The 18,838-nt window shown below is 43.3% G+C and overlaps 1 protein-coding gene across 4 annotated transcripts in view; it reads left to right on the top strand.

Moving 5' to 3' along the window:
* Positions 1-595: 595 nt before the first annotated feature.
* The window catches only part of SORCS1 (sortilin related VPS10 domain containing receptor 1), a 502,288-nt gene continuing 484,045 nt past the window's right edge, over positions 596-18,838 (top strand). For 2 of the 4 annotated variants that reach the window (XM_032422994.1, XM_032422989.1), the window contains exon 1: positions 596-1,405. In XM_032422994.1, coding sequence (XP_032278885.1) covers positions 848-1,405 — 558 coding nt within the window. In that variant the 5' untranslated portion in view covers positions 596-847. The remainder of the gene's footprint in view (positions 1,406-18,838) is intronic. The other 2 variants (XM_032422990.1, XM_032422991.1) reach the window with 2 other exon arrangements.

Genomic DNA, 18,838 nt, shown 5'->3' with positions numbered 1-18,838 from the left:
AATACAGTGAGCGCTTTAGGAGGTCCGGAAAGGAATCTAAGCGTAATAATTGATGAAAAAAAAAAAAAAAAAAATCCCCCCAGACCACACACACACACACACACACACACGATCATTTAATTACATCATTCTCTGCTGTTGCCTTCCTGGGATCTCCCCCAGGCTGGGACACTCAGGCTCTGCTTAAGCTACGGTAAAGACGCCAACTCGCGGAGACGAAGGAGGGAAAGACCAGGAGCCCACCCAACCTTATCATCTAAACTGGAAGAGACGAGGAGGGGGTGGAGTGCGGAGGAGGAAACGGCAGCAGAGACTGACAGAAACAGTAAAACAGGAATAGGAAGTCCCCAACACAGCGAGCACTCCGCGAGCTCCGGCTGGCCGCCCCCACGGGAGGGAGAGCGGAGACCGCGGCCGCGGGGGCGCAGAGCGGGCGCCAGCAGCGCCCGCGAGCCCAAGGGGAGGGCCGGCGACGCATCCAGTCCCCGCAGCCACCCGCGCGGCGCAGCTCGGCAGCGGGACGCGGCGCCCGGAGCCCCGGCAGCTCCCGCCCTCCCCTCTCCCGCGTCGCCCGCCAGCGCGCCAGCGCCCGCTCCGCCCGTGACTTCAGTTCAGCTCCACCCCCGCGTGGCGGCGGCTCGCTCGGTCCGAAGCCACGCTCGGCACCAGCCCAGCCTGGGCAAGCGGCCGCCACCTGCCCCGCGCCGCCTCCGCCCGCCCCCTCCGCGGCCCAACTTGGATGGAGTTGGGGTCCTGAGCGCCTGCCCCCCACAGCCGGCCAGCGGAGAGCCCCGCGCCGCCGCCTCCGCTCCGGCCCCCTCTCCGCTCGCTGCTCTCCGCTCCCGCGATGGGAAAAGTTGGCGCCGGCGGCGGCTCCCCAGCCCGGCTGAGCGCGCTCCTAGCCGGCGCGGGGCTCTTGGTCCTCTGCGTCCCGGGCGCCTGCGGCGGCGGCTCATGCTACCCCCAGCTATCCCCCGGCTCGGCCCCGCGCTGGGCTCCGACCCCAGGGGGTTTCCTTCGCCAGGGGCCGCGAGGCAGAGCTGCTGCCACGCCCCTGCCCCTCCTTGGGCGCCCCCTGTTCGCAGTGGCCCCCGGAGACCGAGCGCTGTCCCTGGAGCGGGCCCCCGGCACCGGGGGGTCCGTGGCGGTTGCCCCACGCTCTGGCCGGCGGAGACGGAGTGAAGCGGATCCCGGGAAGGCAGAACGGGGAGAGGGCGCGAGTCGAAGCCCCCGGGGAGTGCTAAGGGATGGAGGGCAGCAGGAGCCTGGGACTCTGGAGCGGGACCCGGACAAAGCCACTCGCTTCCGGATGGAGGAGCTGAGACTGACCAGCACCACGTTCGCGCTGACAGGCGACTCCGCACACAACCAAGCCATGGTCCACTGGTCTGGCCACAACAGCAGCGTGAGTAGATGGGGACTGAGGGCAAGGGGTGAAAGATGGAAAGGGTTAAAGCAGACTGTTGTGTTCTGATGGAGAATTTGGGGAAATGAGGTTTCTGGACTTGAGAGATGCTGCAAGCTAAAGTCTTCCCTGCCCACCTCCCCTAGGAGTTAATGTCACCTATCAGGAGACCCATGACACCATCAGAGTCCTCTCAGAACCCCTCAAAAGCTTCAGACTGGGCAGGCAAATCCCTGTTTCCTGTTTCCTGGTCTCATTGGTGTAGTAACAGAGCTGAAGACAGGCAAACAGAGGGGGTTAAGTGTTCTGAATGTGGAGGTGAATGGGTTAAATTTCCAGGCAGGATGACATTCCTTTAAGTGACTTTCCTTTTACTTGCTAGACTTATGGGTGAGCACAAGTAAGATCAAGAAGACTTTACGTATAAGCTTATTTTTATGCAAAGCTTCTAACCCCCTCTTCCCCAGAAGGGAAGAGATATGCAGCGGACACTAAGGTGCCCTTAATGTATTCTCTGTTTCTGGGGACCGAGTGGATGCAAGTTTCAGGACGGGAACTCTCTAGCATCTTCTAACAGCACCAGCCAGTGTGTTTTGAGAGCTGGGGCTTTCCAGCCTGTGAATGAGTGGTTGTTCTCTGGCATGATCAGTCCCAGGAAGATCAGATATATCCCAGTGACAACAACCCCCTGTTCTTCCCCATTGACTGACCTCCTCTAGAGAAGAGCACAAATAAAGACTTAGCCCTCCTTTTATGAAGGGACCAGGGGGATTGCTGGATTCCCCATGCTGACACTGGGGAGAGTGGGTGCAAGTCCATGAGCATTGGCCACGTCAGGGGAGGTTTTAGATTTTTGGAAAAGCCTGCATGTCTGGAATCTGGGGTAGCTATTCCAGCTTAAACTGCACCTAGAAAACTTCAATGAGCTGAAATAGTAAAAGCTTTGATGGTAATAAGTGAAGATGATTTAAAAGTGTGGAAAGTTCTCTGAGCTGCCATTAAGCAGACAAGAAGAACGTAAAAACCAAGGATGGGTAAAATGAAAAAAAAATCAGAGTTTCAGCTTCCATCGGGTTATTGAGATTGTAGTATTCGTAATATGTACAAGTCTATGCAGCCTGGTACCTTTCAGAATGTTTTCAGTTGTGATGTCATTGCCAGAAACCTTCCCAGGGAAGTGCCACCTTAGTGAGTTGTGCTCATTGTCAGCTTTTTAACGAAAGTTGTGAACGTTTTAAAATAATAGTCTGTCGTCGTGGGTTCTTTGGGTATATAGATATAAACTGTATTAAGGCAAACCATGATAAATGTTTTTTTTTTGCATTGATGTTTCTGTCCTGAGAGGATCAGCAAGGTTTTCCCTACAATTCAGCTCTCATGACTGAGGCTATGGTTTTCTATGGTTCTCAGGAATGATTTAATCAAATAATTGAAGCTGAAATTCTTTCCATTCAAGTTCCGGAGACCCTTGCCCTCGTTTCTTACCTTAACTATCGTATCTTTCATATCAAAACCACTAAAATTAATCCCCCAATTTGAACTCAAATCTTCTTAAACTGAATAACTTTCACACTGCTTTAAGTGATTAACTCAAAGCTTCTGGCTCTAAGGGGAGATTTTAAACACATCAAACATTATATCTGGTTGTATCGAGAAGTAAAGGACATTGGACTCAAAATATTTCTGGCTTTTAATGTAATTTGAGCTGTAAAATATCACTCACCCGTTAGACCTCTACTTTAGTTCATCTCTTGAAAGATCCTGGAAAGAGCTGGAAAAGGAGAATACATCTTTGGCAAATTTTAAACTCCATTTAAGAAATGGCGCCAAGCACTGCCAGCCTTTTTTATTTTTTATATGATACTTATAAGCACAGTCTGGCTTCTTAGGGTCAGGACTTGGATGGGCAACATGCAGGCATGTCTGAGATAATGTAGCAAATAATCAAGGTAGTGCATGTGAAAGGTTTGAGCATTCAGATCATGTTGCTAGTGAGATTTCTACTCTTTGAAGTTTTTAATTCTGTAAGGAACCCCCGGCTCGGCATCCCTGCCTGTTTACACACAAATTGGGTTTTTTTTTTTGGGCACCTGGGTGGCTCAGTTGGTTAAGTGACTGCCTTCGGCTCAGGTCATGATCCTGGAGTCCCGGGATCGAGTCCCGCATCGGGCTACCTGCTCAGCAGGGAGTCTGCTTCTCCTTCTCCCGCTCCCCCCTCTTGTGCTCTTTCTCTCACTCTCTCTCTCAAATAAATAAATAAAATCTTTAAAAAAAAAAATGGGTTTTTTTTTTTTTTAAGCATATATATGCAGATGGCAGAGGGAGAGCTATAGTCTTAATCCAGGTCCCACAAAACAAAACTGGCCCAGATTCATAGGAGACAGAAAGTTTAACAATTGTTTTTAAAGGAAGGAAGTCAGAAAAAACTTTTTCTGGGCAACTCTGTGAGGTGAAAAGCTGTGTGGAGACTTGAGTTCTAGTTCTGCTTATTTGTGGTTTGATCTTGGCAAGTCGATTGCACTCTGAGTGTGAATTTCCTCATCCTTAAAATGGGGTCCATGCCAATTCATCACATGCCAGGTTGCACATAAGTGTGTTGTGATTGTCAAGTACAGTACGGTACACCTGTTTGGAACTCTCAACTTACAGCACTTCACGTCTCCCTAGAGCAAGAAATCCACTAACTTAAACCTGAGTGCAACACTGTGGGGCTCTCATTTTCTTCCCATTTAGACGTCAGTCCCCCTGTAAATCCACCCCCTGACCCACTCAGGGCCAGAGGCAATACACATCCTCTGAACCTGTCTCACCTTTAGCTAAAAGCCTTGTTAAGTAGGGTTTCTGATTACAATAACACCTGCATTAAAGGTGTAACTGTATGGTAATTATAGGCTGCCTGTCAAACTTGTGAGGAATTCTGGATGTTTCTCTCGCCTCCTTCCCTTCTTCTTCCTGCCCCCTCCACTGTTGGACTTGTGCAGTTGTGTAAAGACATGACTGTTTTGCCTCATCCGTGGGAGTGATGTGATTCCTCTATACTGCAGTCTAGCTTGATGGAAAGTGTTGCTAGAGTTGGTGGAACACCTGGGGGATCTTTTGGCATGAAAGGTGCTGGGTATGAATCATTTGTCATGAGCTTGGTGTCGTAAGCAAGAACATATTGTTCCTACCCTACTCATCCTAGGCATGCTGTGCCCTGATCTAAATTTATACAGTAATCCTTAGTTTGTTAAAATATATATTTGTCTATATATGCATGTGTGATGGGGCATGTGTTTATTCTTTATTTCCAAGAAATTTCAAAGTGCCACACTTATTAACCCTTATAAAACCCTTGTTAGGTAATAGGTGAGTGGCAAGTGTTAATATTGATTATTCATATTTTTATGCTGGAGTCAATTTGAGTATTTCAGTTCACTGTCTTGTCCTTTTCTTACCGGAAATAGTGTCAGAGGCTTTTACTTCTATTTTGCCATTATGATACTTTAATGCTGCATTAGTATAGACCACGATGATCTGGTTGATTTCCATGTACCACTTTGCCTTTCGTTGTTCTGGGACTTGACATTTACCATCCAACCTTCGTGAATAAACTGAGTCCCAGCTTGGGTCAGGTTTTGGGTAGATGCCTTACGTTCTATCATCTCACTTAATTTTCACAAAAATGTTATGAGTAGATATTCTTATTCTCATTACATAGAGAAGCAACCTGAGGCTCTGGAAGCTAACTGAGTTACTGAGATGGTACAAAAGGTCAGTGGCAAATAGGGGCTGGCACCCAAACCTCATAGAATGGCTGGTCTTAAAGATTTTCAGGTAGGACAGAAGAGCTCAGACCTCTTGGAGTCAGTATTTTAAATAATCCTCTCTTGGGGTGGATTTCAGATGATGCTGGAAGAGGGCGCAGTGTTAGCTGGGCGCTCCATCTCCTTGTAGAAAAGCAAGGGTTTTAACACGTGCCTGTCACATTGCACTCTTTACCTTAAGTAGTGATTTGGTTGTTCTCTTATCCGCCTACCTCTTCATCTTTAGTGAGACATGGAATCTGCACCTGGTGATTCATTGAGCACGAGGTAACCTGCCATCATTCTGCTCTCAGATCTGGTGTTCTTCACGAACAGATTCCTTTTCTAAGTGACTTACAAACCTGATTTTGGAGAGATTTTGCATGTAAACACTTGCTTTGACTGTACATTTAAACATATTTTTTACTTTTTAATAAAGTAAAATGATAAACAATTTTAGCTTTCTCTAGCAAGCCCACATATTTCCTTCTCTGATCGGTGCTTTATGCTATTAATGAATGTTAATGTGGTGTGACATGGAAGGCAGTGGGTTTGGAGCAGACAAATTTGAGTTTGAATGTTAGCTCTCCTGCTTACCACATTCTGCCTTGAACAAGACATTTAAATTCTTGGAGCTTCACCTTCCTCGACTAAAATATGGGGATAGTGTGTCTTTCGCAGGCTTTTCTTGAAGATATGACATCATGTATGTGAAGTGGCTGGTACGTAGTAAGTGCTCAATAAATGCTATTTGTTCTTTTAATTGCAGAAATAATTCTCTACTGGCAGATAAGAATCCTGAGTTACAGTCTCGACTGTGTACAACAATTAGATATGTAGTCATAATGTGGCCTCAACAGTTTCATCCTCTGTAAAATGATGGAAATAGACCAGAGCACCACAGAAATCCCTGAGGGGTTAAAATTAACTTAACAGTTTGTGCAGCGTGCAGGTATTGTGCGCCTACTACATTTAAGTGCACTAGGAGTGTTGGGGATGCACAAATGACACAATGACCTATACCCTTGACCTATAAGGAGCAAGCCTTTCATTCACGTGATTCCTCCTTTTTTCCATGGTTCATGTGCGTATCTACTTATAGGAAATCAAAACATTTAAGATCCAAGCAGGCATTCCTTTCAATGTGTGTTTGCAGCAAAACCTAATTTATTATATTTATTGTATCACATCTTCATGTTAAGGAATTTTTTATCTTTGGACAAAAAAAAATCTTCATATGAAATTGGGAAGTCAGTTTCTCTTAAGATATTTAAGGGGTTTTCTAGAGGAAAACGACATGAATGTTGACTCTGGGAACTCTCTCCACATCCTTTTATAGAAAACCCCCAGAAATTCATAGACTAAGGTACAAAAGCTGATGGACTTATTAATTTAATAATTATTTAGTAAGAGAAGAATAATTGCTCACCTTCAAGGAGAGATTGCCATGTGGCAACATTATGCTAAGAAGCTTACACAAATTATCATATTTACTTTTAATTCTACAAATATGTATTGAGTCCTAATATTTGTTAGACACTGATAATAGAGATATATGTGGAGTGATGCACAAAGGTGAAAAGAAATAATATGCTCCCTCAAAGCGCTTTCTGTCCTGTACTCAAAGAATCCTCTGAAGAGGTAGCCGAAGCTAAGTGTCCTCTGAGGGCGTAGCATGCTGTAGGAGTTCAGAAGAGGATCAGACATCTACAAACTGGGGTGGTCTTCAAACTTCATTGCAGAACAGGTGCTTCAAGTGAACCTTGAAATGGAGATAATATTTTGATTAAGAGATGGAGATTATTTATTTATTATGTTACGTTAATCACCATACATTACATCATTAGTTTTTGATGTAGTGTTCCATGATTCATTGTTTGCGTATAACACCCAGTGCTCCATGCAGAACGTGCCCTCTTTAATATCCATCACCAGGCCAACCCATCCTCCTACCCCCCTCCCCTCTAGAACCCTCAGTTTGTTTTTCAGAGTCCATAGTCAAGAGACAGAGATTATTACAAGGATATTTTGAGCTGAATGGATAGTGTGACTGAAGGTCAAGGGTAGAGATATATAAATTCCTATGTATTCCAAGAAATTAGCCTACATTAAATGTAAACCATGTTTAACTGAAGTTTTCGTCTTAGAAATAGTTTAAAAAATACTCCTTAAGCAAAAATATACACATTCATCTTCTAGTGACTTTGGGTATAATCCAAGCCCAAAAAGAAAATAAAACCAGAGTGGTCACTTAAAGATATGATTGTGTTTATTGCCTTTATTTGCACATTAAATCTCAGCTGGAGACATCATTGTTTCATTTTTACCTAGACATTTGCCACACACAGTTTTCTCCAAAGGGCTTTCTTTTGTTTAAGTCCTTGGTCAGAAATATCATGGGCCCGGCTGCCCAGAGGGTAAATTAATTTAGTTCCCAGCCAGCTGATGTTAAATCACTAAACATATGTAAAATATTTATCCTGTCTTTGTGTATGTCTCAATTACTGTTCTGTATCTCTGGCTAGAAAGAGTGGAGAATGCATCTGTGTGTCCTAGAGAGGAAACGAGCCAAAATGGCGTTGCTGCAGTGGCCAATGGTGATGGCAGAGAATAGGCGTGGTCAGTGTGAGGGGGAGCCAGGTGCTGTGGTGGAGGAATGGTTACTCTGAAGGGGGGTGCGCTGTGCTCAGGTGGGATGAGAGGAATCGTCAAATGGTCGGCAAGAAACAAAGGTGGAATCTTACTGTGCAAGGTTTATGAAGAAAGAACAGAGCCTCTTCTAAAAGGTAAGTAGATAGAAAAAGGGCATGAATGTTCTGTAGGAAATCCCACGTGAAATTTTCCATGTATATAAGTTATTGTCTCTGTGTCTATAGCCCTCCTGAATGTTGTTATACCACTTTAGATCAGTTATAGCCATTTCCTTTGCAAAATGCTTCAGCTTTCAAAGATTGGAATATTACTTCCCCTACCTCAGTTTTTTGTTTTTTGTTTTTTTTGTTGTTGTTGTTGTTGTTTGTTTTTATTTTTTCACCAAGAGCCTATGTGATAAGAAAGGCAACTATCATCTACATTTCTCAGGTAGGGAAATCAAGGCGCTGCTCTTAATAAGCAGGTCAGTTAGTGGAAGAAGAGGGTCAACAACGCTTTGTCACACTGTAGACTGATTCTTGGTTTGGCCCGCCACTGGCTTTCCACAGGCAAGAGTTAGAACAGCTGCATCCCAGCCTCTCGGTTTGCCTGAAGCCTATGCACCTGTGTCTATAATGTTTGCTGATGTTTGAAGAAGTGTGGATATTGGCCACGGAGCTCCTGAGTTCTAGGCTCAGCTGCTCAGGTTATTTCTACAGGGCTTCAGAGCAAGTGGCCTTATGAAAAGTCATGCTCTTGGCATTGTTTAAACCATTCAGAGGGAACCTTAAGAAGAGATGATGGGACTTTCTGCAAGCCAGGTCTCTGGCAAAAACCCATTCTCCATCTTCCACGGCTAATGGACTTCAGAGATCAGATTACTTATAACTGAGCTAGTTGTAGGAGGGGCTTGGGGGCAAGAGGGAAATAGCCACCTCTTCCCCTCCTTAATTGTCTGATGCAGAGGAAATGCCATTTAAAATAACATTAAGTATGGTCTAGTCAAGGGAATGTCAACATTTGGGGACAGCAGTAGCCAAACTGAAGGGTTCCTGTTGAAACTCACGGATTTTATTTGTTCAAGGATTATAATGGAGTTACCAGCTATTGCCTTTTCTACTCCTTCTGACTTTGGGGGTAGGGGTGGGGATGTGAGCAAAGGAGAATTTGCTGAACACCATGATAGCTCCCTATGGCCAGATAAGGTGTATCGATTATAATAGAATCCCCTCTTCACAATACTATAAATAACCACCAATTTAGTGAGCAGCTTCCCTGGAAGTACATTCTAGAGCATCACATTATTTCACTCCATCCTCCCACCACCGTAATACAAACGAGGTATTATTGTCCTCATTCTAAAGTTGTGGAAGTCATGGCTTAAGGAACTTGCCCAAGGTCACCCAGCCGGAGGGTGGCACAGCTGGAATTTGATTTTTGCCCTTTCTGGCTCTAAAGCTTTTTCTCTTTGATCACATTGACCTTCTGTAAGGGTTCAGTTCTGAGTTTCTTTAGGGAGAACCTCACAAGTCAGGGCAGAGGGGTCCTAGGGGAGCTCCTAGCACAGGGACCCCACCTCAGGGTTTTCCCTGTCCTATCCCGATCTCAGGGCACTAACCTGATACATTTTACTTGGTAATAAGCTTCTTCATGATGGAGCTTGATCAAAGCCTTAAGGGCCATCTGTCCACATGAGTGGCTCTCCTGGGGTTATTAATATGGGTTGTCTTGTTATTGTAGGAGGATGTGTGGGATGTGCTATTTGGTTTCTCCCTGCTGGTTAATGAACCTAGAGTGACACTGTGGGCAACTTATATGCTTTGTAAAGAAAGTGCTAATAAGAGTCATGTTATTAGACCACCAACTAATCCCGTTGTGCCCTGAAGCCAGTGGATTGATGCCTCTAGTCATCTTCCCCTAACCAGAGTAGCAGAGGCTACTGAGACACAAAATTGTGGGCCATAGATCCTTCTGCTTCAGGGTCTTTGGGGGAGGGTTGGGTGGGTTAAATGCAAAAGGTCTTCCCCTTAACACTTCCCAAGATACACTCTTTAAATTTTTTTTTTATCTATTTGAGAGAGAGCCTATGTGCAAGAGTGGAGGGGAGGAGCAGAGAGAGAGGGATAGCAGACTCCCCACTGAGCAGGGAGCCCAACTGGGGCCTCAATCCTAGGACCTTGAGATCATGACCTGACCCGAAGGCAGACACTTAACTGACAGAGCCCCCAGGAGCCCCCCAAAATATACTCTTGATAAGAACCATTAAAGGGGAGAAAAAGCTATTTTAGGCATGGTTGTCACCTGCTTAGAAACCTATCTGTAACCCTGTTTACCCTGACTTACATTTTGCTGAGTTGATGGGAGAATCCTGAACTGGGCAGCCATGGGCACCTCAGGCAGCATTTCTCAAAGTCTGACCTCATGGGACCTGCTTTTAAATCTGTTGATGGGGACTAGGAATCTTTATTTTACAAATTCCCTTAGGAACTCTATAAAGATTGAAAATCATTTCCCTAAAATTCATATGTGAGTTTTGGGGTCCATGAACCCCTTCCATTGTCTGCACTGTGTATAAGTATCAATATGCTTCACTTTTCCCCATGGCAAGCTAAAGCCCACAGCTTTTATCAGCTTCTCCATGGAAACTATGACCCCAGGGAAGAAGACCTGGTGTGACATATTGTAGGAGAATGAGAGACAATTACAGGGGACAGCGCAGGTCCCCAGACAGAAGAAGATGATACTTTTTGGCCAAATGGTGATATTTTTATCACTGGATGTATTCTAGGCAGTTTCTTTCCTGGATGTCCATATGACCATGAGTAAACCATGTCTTCGGTGGCTGAAAGACTACATTATTTTAACTAGAACACAATGTTTTGTGATGGGGTTGAATTCTTGCTCCACTATCTACTAGATATGTGAACTTGGGCAATTAGCTTTACGACCCTGTGCTTTAGTTTTCCCAACTGCAAAATGGAGATAATAATGGTATACTTTTTATAGGGTTTCTTAATGGTTAAAGGAGACAATAGATATAAAAATGCTGAAAGTGGCATGTGGCACATAACAAGCAATCAGTAAAGTTTAACTATTATCATCATCATTGTTATCACCATTATTTTGTTAGTATTAATACTAGAATTACTAATGCTCATGTAGGACCTACTAAATGGTATTTTTAATATGTTGCTCTTGATATTGCTTCTGTTTCTGCAGTTACATTCTTGCATTCCAGTTCCATTTTATAATGAGGCCAGGACTCTGTCTTACTCTTTCTGTCATCCCTCTCAATGTCTCCAGCTATTTACACATAATAGTTGTAATAAGGCTCTGGACCTAATTTCCAGTGTGTGTGTGTGGGGGGGGGGCGATGGGGGGGGTCCATACCAACAAACAATTCCCTGACACCAGCTGGGTGTCTGTAATTCAACTCAGTTTTGACACCATCTACCCAGAGGTAGCATTGGATTCCACCAGTTAAGGGCTCAGTCCCACAAGACTGCCATCCCCCACCTCCCAAATTCAGATGTCAGGGTGTCTCCTGTGCTTTTGACCAAACAGCTATAGATTAGAAGTTCCAATGACTCTTTCCTTGAGTTTGGTTAATTTGCTACAGCAGTTTACAGAACTTAAGAGAAACATTTCACTTACCAAATTGCCAGTTTCTTACAAAAGGATATAACTCAGGAATAGTCAGATGGAAGAGATGAGCAAGATGATGCCTTGAGCAAGGTATGGGGAAAGGGCATGGTGGTCTCTCTGAGCATGCTGTCCCTGAATCTCCACATGTTTACCAAACCAGGATCTTTTGGAACCCTGTCCTTTGGGTTTTATGGAGGCTTTATTACATAGGCATTATTGATTAAGTCATTGGCCATCAATTCAGCCTTCAGCTCCTCTTCCCTCCCCCGAGGTTAAGGAGTGGGACTGAAATTTCCCAACCCTCCAATCAGGGTTGAAACCAGCCTCCATTCTTAGGTGTGATCCCATATTCATCTCATTAACATAACAAAGGACACCTTTTTTTTAAAGATTTTATTTATTTATTTGACAGAGAGAGACACAGCGAGAGAGGGAACACAAGCAGGGGGAGTGGGAGAGGGAGAAGCAGGCTTCCCACCGAGCAGGGAGCCCGATGCGGGGCTCGATCCCAGGACCCTGGGATCACGACCTGAGCAGAAGGCAGAGGCTTAACGACTGAGCCACCCAGGTGCCCCAACAAAGGACACCTTTATCTTTCTCATCACTTAGGAAATTCCCAGGGTCTTGGGAGCTTGGTGCCAGAGATGAAATGAAGATCAAATATACATTTCTTATTATAAATCACAATATCACAACTTGCTTACTAAATATTTGCTGTTTTGGGGATGGGAAAATTTTCTAAACTCTAAAGAAAGTGCTTCTAGCTAGGGGCGGCACCTGGGTGGCCTAGTTGGTTAAGTTTCTGCCTTTGGCTCAGGTTATGATCTGGGGTCCTGGGATCAAGCCCCACCCTTGGGCTCCCTGCTCAGCAGGGAATCTGCTTCTCCCTTTCCCTCTACCCCCTCCCCCTGCTCATGTGCACGCTCTTTCTCTCTAATAAATAAATAAAATCTTAAAAAAAAAGTTCTTCTAGCTGGTCGAAGGATTAAATTGACAGGCAGAGTAACAGAAAATAAAATTTAATTCTTGTGTGTAGGGAATCCACATAAGCATGAGATTCCAAAGAGAGTAAAGCAAAATGGGGTATATATGTCATTCTGAACTAAGGAGAAAGGGGTATGGGTCTGAGACTTGAAAGAGGAGGAGGACAATTCACGGGAAGATGAAAAAGAAAAAAATGTTTGGTAAACAAAATATTTTCTGGATCATATAGAAACAATGGGACACAGAGAGGAATCTTAACAAAGACTTCTCTAGGTTCTTCCATGTCTCCTACACCTTGTTCATGTTATACTATAGTTGTCTATGGGGATAGCTCCCTTCCCGGAGCAGGTCCTCCATCTAAATTCTTTTTAGCAGTTGTGGGGTAGGTCAAAAATTCTTCCCAAGTCATTTGGGCTTTGATTATTTTCAGCTTGAAATAATCTGCACACCAAAGTGGCACATTTTGGGGCCACCAGCCCTTAGCAACTACAGTGTTTTATTTGCTCTTTTCATGGGGAAAATGGCTTTTCACTTACAACCCATGATCTTATTCATGAGTGTTATGGAATATTCAGCCACTAAAAGATTGCTTATGTAAAAATATACATTGAATTGGGAAACCCCCCACAAAATACTGGAAAGGGAAAAAATAGATTAAAAAATAGTACAAATATAAGCCACATGAAGTCAGGGGGTTTTTTGGTCTGTGTTGTTCCATCAAATATCTCAAGCCCCTAGAAATATACCGGGACATGGAAGGGACTCAATATATTTTTTTTTTAATTTTATTTATTTATTTGACAGAGAGAGAGAGACAGCAAGAGAGGGAACACAAGCAGGGGGAGTGAGAGAGGGGGAAGCAGGCTTCCCACTGAGCGGGGAGCCTGATACGGGACTCAATCCCAGGACCCTGGGATCATGACCTGAGCTGAAGGCAGACACTTAACGACTGAGCCACCCAGGTGCCCGGGACTCAATATTTTTAAAAACTTATTATATACTATAAAATACCACTTTCATAAAAAAATAAAATAAAATAAAAAAAAAGAGGAAGAGTATGATTCGAAATGTTCGCCTGTGATTATAATGAATGTTGGGTTTATAGGTGATGTTTTTCACTTGTCCATAGTTTCACTGTTGTTGTTTTTCAATAAACATGCATTGCTTGAGTTATTTTTAAAAGTTATTTGAAAAATGAAAAAAACAAAACAAGAGAGAGCAGGCGCGATTTTGAACTTGGCCTCATTAGAACTGAATTCCAGGCAACTGAACTAAACAAAGAGCCCACGTTCAAGTTGCCTGATCTGCTTCCAATCACTGTTGTTGGGAGAGAGCTAGTGCCCAGGGTTTTTGCAAAGCAGCAAGATCACTCTGTGTCTCTCTTCGGGTGCAGTGAGCAGCAGCAGGGGCTACCAGGCCCTTTGTTTACCGTCCCCCTTGCTGATTCCGGAAAGAGAGATCCAGAGGTAATTTCAACAATCTGCCTGACCACCCCTTCCAAAAATTCTAGTAACCTCCAGTCTCCAATAAAAGAGCATGTATTTTGTTTTAAATCTTAGTCTCTGTCTTGAGCTCTAAATCATATATGTACATATGATCGCCTACATAATAGATATGTGCATCCCCGTCTCCATCTCTAAATCATATATGTACATATGATCGCCTACATAATAGATATGTGCATCCCCGTGCGTGTCCATATACTCACAGCGGCTTAAGCTCTGATATACAACACTTAGGTCTCTACCCTTGAAAGTGGAATGTTAGATACTGTTGTGGCGATGGTCACTGACTCTGAGAGCTGAGTGGAAGAACATCTCCAGGACAGAGAGAGAGAAAGAAACCCAGGAATGAGAGAGACAGTAGAAGCAGAGAGCTGGTGAGCAAGAAAGAATAAGAGGGGGAGGGAGAGACAGTATGAGATCCTGACAGAGGCAGAGAGAGACAGCAAGACAGGAGAGGGGGATAAAGAGGATATCTTTTGGATAAAGGGGATAAAGACAGATATCCTCTGTCTGTCTTACAGACAGACCAGAGACAGAGAAAGGCAGATGGAGAGACAAAAAAGACAGAATTATAACAGAGGCATGGAAGCACTGGAGTAGATCATGGGAAAAGAGTAAGAGATGAAATAGGAAACGTGTCAGTGAGTGAAGAGAACTCACTATCAACTCCAAGACTTCGGAGTAGAACTGAGTCCTAGTCTAACAGCACCCTTGTCCTGTAGCAACAGCACTTCCCTGGCCGTTACCCTGGGGTCGGGGGCCTCATACCCAGCCCTGCTGTGCTGCTAGCAGAGGCGGTCAGCCTTGCACGTGTGGCAGCTTTGAGAGCCATGCATGTTGGTTAGCTGCGTGTGGGGTAGAAGGGGGGCATGTAGTGTTGAGGCATTTTTACACAAGCCTTAAGAGTGATTTCCTGTGGGAAGTGGACCCAGTGGTCTGGATGGTGGAAAGGCAACTTTTAACCTTTCCCTTTATACCAGTCTGTGCTGTTTTGAATTTTTAACATGGGCATGCATTTCTTTAATAATAAAAATACTAAAACATGTTTTAAGTGGCTGTTGGGTCAGTGCTGACTGTGCTGAGCGCTGAGAATACAAAGATGAATATGACCCGACCTTTAACCTCGAGGGTGCATATTCTGGTGGAAATAGACACATAAACAGATAAATTGCAATTTAGTATGATAAGTGCATAATAGCTGTAATAGAGTTTTGTGCAAAGTGCTATGGGAGCAAAGATGAGCAGAGAACAACTAATTTTTCCTGAGAGTGGGAGGCAAGGCTTTAAAGGGAGGTGATATTTAAGCTGGTCTTTATACAAGATGAGGAGTTTCGCAGATGGAATAGGATGGACAGGAGGAAAGGCCCCTCCTGCCTATTTTAAACTCCCCAAATCTTAGGTCCTGGATTCATTTTAGGTTGTTAGCACAGTCAACAAGCTGTGACAAGGGATGGTACTCTCTTCATTATTTCCATGCCCAAGATATTTGGAATGGAGCCTCACAGTATGTTTAAATATCAGATTGGACTCCCCAGTTTAAAAAGTCCTATTAAGTTCTTGACCTCACACTGACCAAAGGAACCTGATTTGCCCAAAGGGAAAAATTCTTCCCCTGAATCTTTGCATACCCATGTATACTTGTACACGCATGTGCACAGATGCATACACACACACACACACAAAATCCTATTGCTATCTGCTCTATTCACAGGAGAATTTGATTAAGCAATGGTGGGATTTTCCCTTGGTTATTCCGTATGTTTCTGCTTTTAAAGAGTTAAAAGTGGGTGTTTCTGTCATTTTCTTGGACATGCTTCCCAAATCATGGGAAGGGGACTTGGGTACATTAGGATGAGTTGGATGATCACCCCTTAGGATTGCAGTATGATTCAAGGCAGTAAGAGAATACCGTAGAGTATTACCTATCAGTGTTATCAATACCGAACTAGTATGCCTTGCAAATCACAGTGAGAACATATATAAATATATGGGAAAATCCCAAAGAATAAATTTAGCTTTTTATTGGTTGGCCCCTTTTCTTCCTTCTTGTACACAAAGAAGAAAAAAGAAAAAAACGGGGTAGGTGGTGAGGAAAGGCATGGCCAGAGATAGACCATGAGTGGTTGAAGGGACACTTCGGTGGTCTTTGAGTTCCAGCCTTTGTATGCACAGGACTCTCAATGAGACTGTGGTTTAAGATGATGTTACAAGGTCCAGATCTGTCTTTAGAGTATTGTGACTAAGGAATTTTTGCCTAGCTTTTTGTGCTACTGTAGTCAATTCATTGACTTAGGAATGTCATCATTTTCAGACAGAAATGACTTGAGAATGTGCTTTTCAGCTGATAATAAATATGCCTTGAGGCATATAAATGACCATCCCTGAAGAGTAAGATGAACTCTACTGTGGTCTGAATGCACCATCCCCAATCCATGTGTAGAAGCCTAACCCCCAAAGTGATGGTGTTATCAGGTAGGGCTTTTGGGAGGTGATTCTGTCATGAGGATGGAACCCTCATGAGTAGCATTGGTGCCTTTATAAAAGTGACCTAAGAAACTCCCTTGCCCTTTCCACCATGTGAGGACACAGCAAGAAGGTGCCATCTATGGAAGCAGGAAGTGGGCCTTTATCAGACACTAGATTTTATGCTGTCTTGATCTTAAACTCCCTGGACTCCAGAACTGTGAGAAAGAAATATCTGCTGTAAGCCACCCAGCAGATGGTATTTTGTTATAGCAGCCTGAATGGACTGGACAAGTTCTCTGCCAGTCACCTAAGCTTCATTTCTTATGAGACTCTCCTTGATATTCATTTAAGTTAGATTAAAATCTTAGGAAAAGGAGAAGTAAAAATTGTATTTGACTTAAAAGCTCATCAACTATGGAAGTACCCAAGTACCTCTTGCTCCACCTAAACGTAGGTTTTGTCATGAATAGACATTTCTCCAAAGAAGACATGCAAATGGCTAACAGACACATGAAAAAATGCTCAGTGTCACTCATCATTAGGGAAATACAAATCGAAACCACAATGAGATACCACCTCATGCCTGTCAGAATGGCTAAAATTAACAACTCAGGAAATAACAGATGTTGGTGAGGATGCAGAGAAAGGAGAACTCTCTTACACTGTTGATGGGAGTACAAACTGGTGCAGCCACTCTGGAAAACAGTATGGAGGTTCCACAAAAGGTTAAAAATAGAACTACCCTATGACCCAGCAATTATTGCACTACTACGTATTTATCCAAAGGATACAAAAGCAGTGATTCAAAGGGGCACATGCACCCCGATGTTTATAGCAGCACTATCAATAATAGCCAAATTATGAAAAGAGCCCAAATGTCCTTTGACTGATGAATGGATAAAAAAGATGTGGTATGTATAAAATGTGTGTGTGTGTGTGTGTGTGTGTGTGTGTGTAATGGAATATTACTCAGCCACCAAAAATAATGAAATCTTGCCATTTGCAATGACGTGGATGGAACTAGAGGGTATTATGCTAAGCGAAATATGTCAGTCAGAGAAAGACAAATACCATATGACTTCACTCACATGTAGAATTTAAGAAACAAAACAGATGAACATAGGGAAAGGAAAGGAAGAATAAAATAAGATAAAAACAGAGAGGCAAGCCATAAGGGACTCTTAACTATAGAGAACAAACTGAGGGTTACTGTAGGGGAGGTGAATAGGGGGATGGGTTAAATGAGTGATGGGCATTAAAGAGGGCACTTGTGATGAGCACAGGATGTTATATGTAAGTGAGGAATCACTAAATTTTACTTCTGAAACCAATACTACGCTATATGTTAACTAATTTGAATTTAAATAAAATCTTGGAAGATAAATAAATAAATAAATAAATAAATAAATAAATGTATGTATGTAGGTCTTGAAAAATCTGTAAAGAAGCAGCACTTATATTACCATTTGAGGGAGAGGGATTAATTTATCTTTCTTTTACATGTGGGATTTGAGGTAGTTTATTTAAGGCAGGGTTAACAAACTATGACCTATGTACCAAATCTGGCCTAAGACTTGAGTTCGTATGGCCCACAAGATAAGAGTAATTTTTACATTTTTCAGTGGGTGAGAAAAATAAAAATAAGAATGATAAGTTGTAACACTAAAAGTAAGAATGATAGGTTGTAACAAAATTATTTGATATAACGTTTTATTGGAACACAACCCTCATTCATTTACATATTATGTAGGACTGCTTTTGTGCAAAAATGACAAAGTTGAAAAATAAAATGACAAAGTTGAGTAGTTATGACAGAGATCATATAGCTCATAAAGTCTAAAATATTTATCCTCTTCCCTTTTTGAGAAAGATTTGCTGTCCCCTGATTGAGGAGATTGGAGAGCATATGAGCAGTGGGGCATGAGAATGAAGATACTGAAGTTGTTATCTGTGTGCTAACTTGAGGGTGGTCACTTGACCCTGGTTCTCTTGCCTCAGAGGCATACATACTCCTAGCCACTGCAAATTCTCGGTCCCAGTGTGGACCTTTTGTTCTCTGTTTCTGTCCCTTTGCTCACACTATTTCCTCTGCTTAGAAACTTAATCAGCCTTGGTTCTGCCCAGTTAAATCCATTTCATTTTTTAAGTCCTTACGTGGGTATCACCTCGTTGGTGAGAGTCTCTCCAATACTTCCAAGAAGGAGAGACAGCTGAATCTTATGAGAAGAGATCTTATGTCCCAAGTTACTCTCTTTATGTCTCTCTCCAAGCACTGGCTTATATTCCAATCAATGGACAAGGCTCCCTCCCATTCATTTTCATATACCAGTATTTGGCACACAGGAGGTGCTTGATAAATGTACTTTAAATAGGGGCACCTGGGTGGCTTAGTTGGTTAAGCGTCTGACTTTTGATCT

This window comes from Phoca vitulina, unplaced genomic scaffold (assembly GCF_004348235.1).
Source record: "Phoca vitulina isolate PV1807 unplaced genomic scaffold, GSC_HSeal_1.0 scaffold28, whole genome shotgun sequence".
Taxonomy (NCBI): domain Eukaryota; kingdom Metazoa; phylum Chordata; class Mammalia; order Carnivora; family Phocidae; genus Phoca; species Phoca vitulina.
The sequence above is the reverse complement of the archived record's forward strand: the minus strand, read 5'-3'. Positions and strand labels throughout refer to the sequence as shown.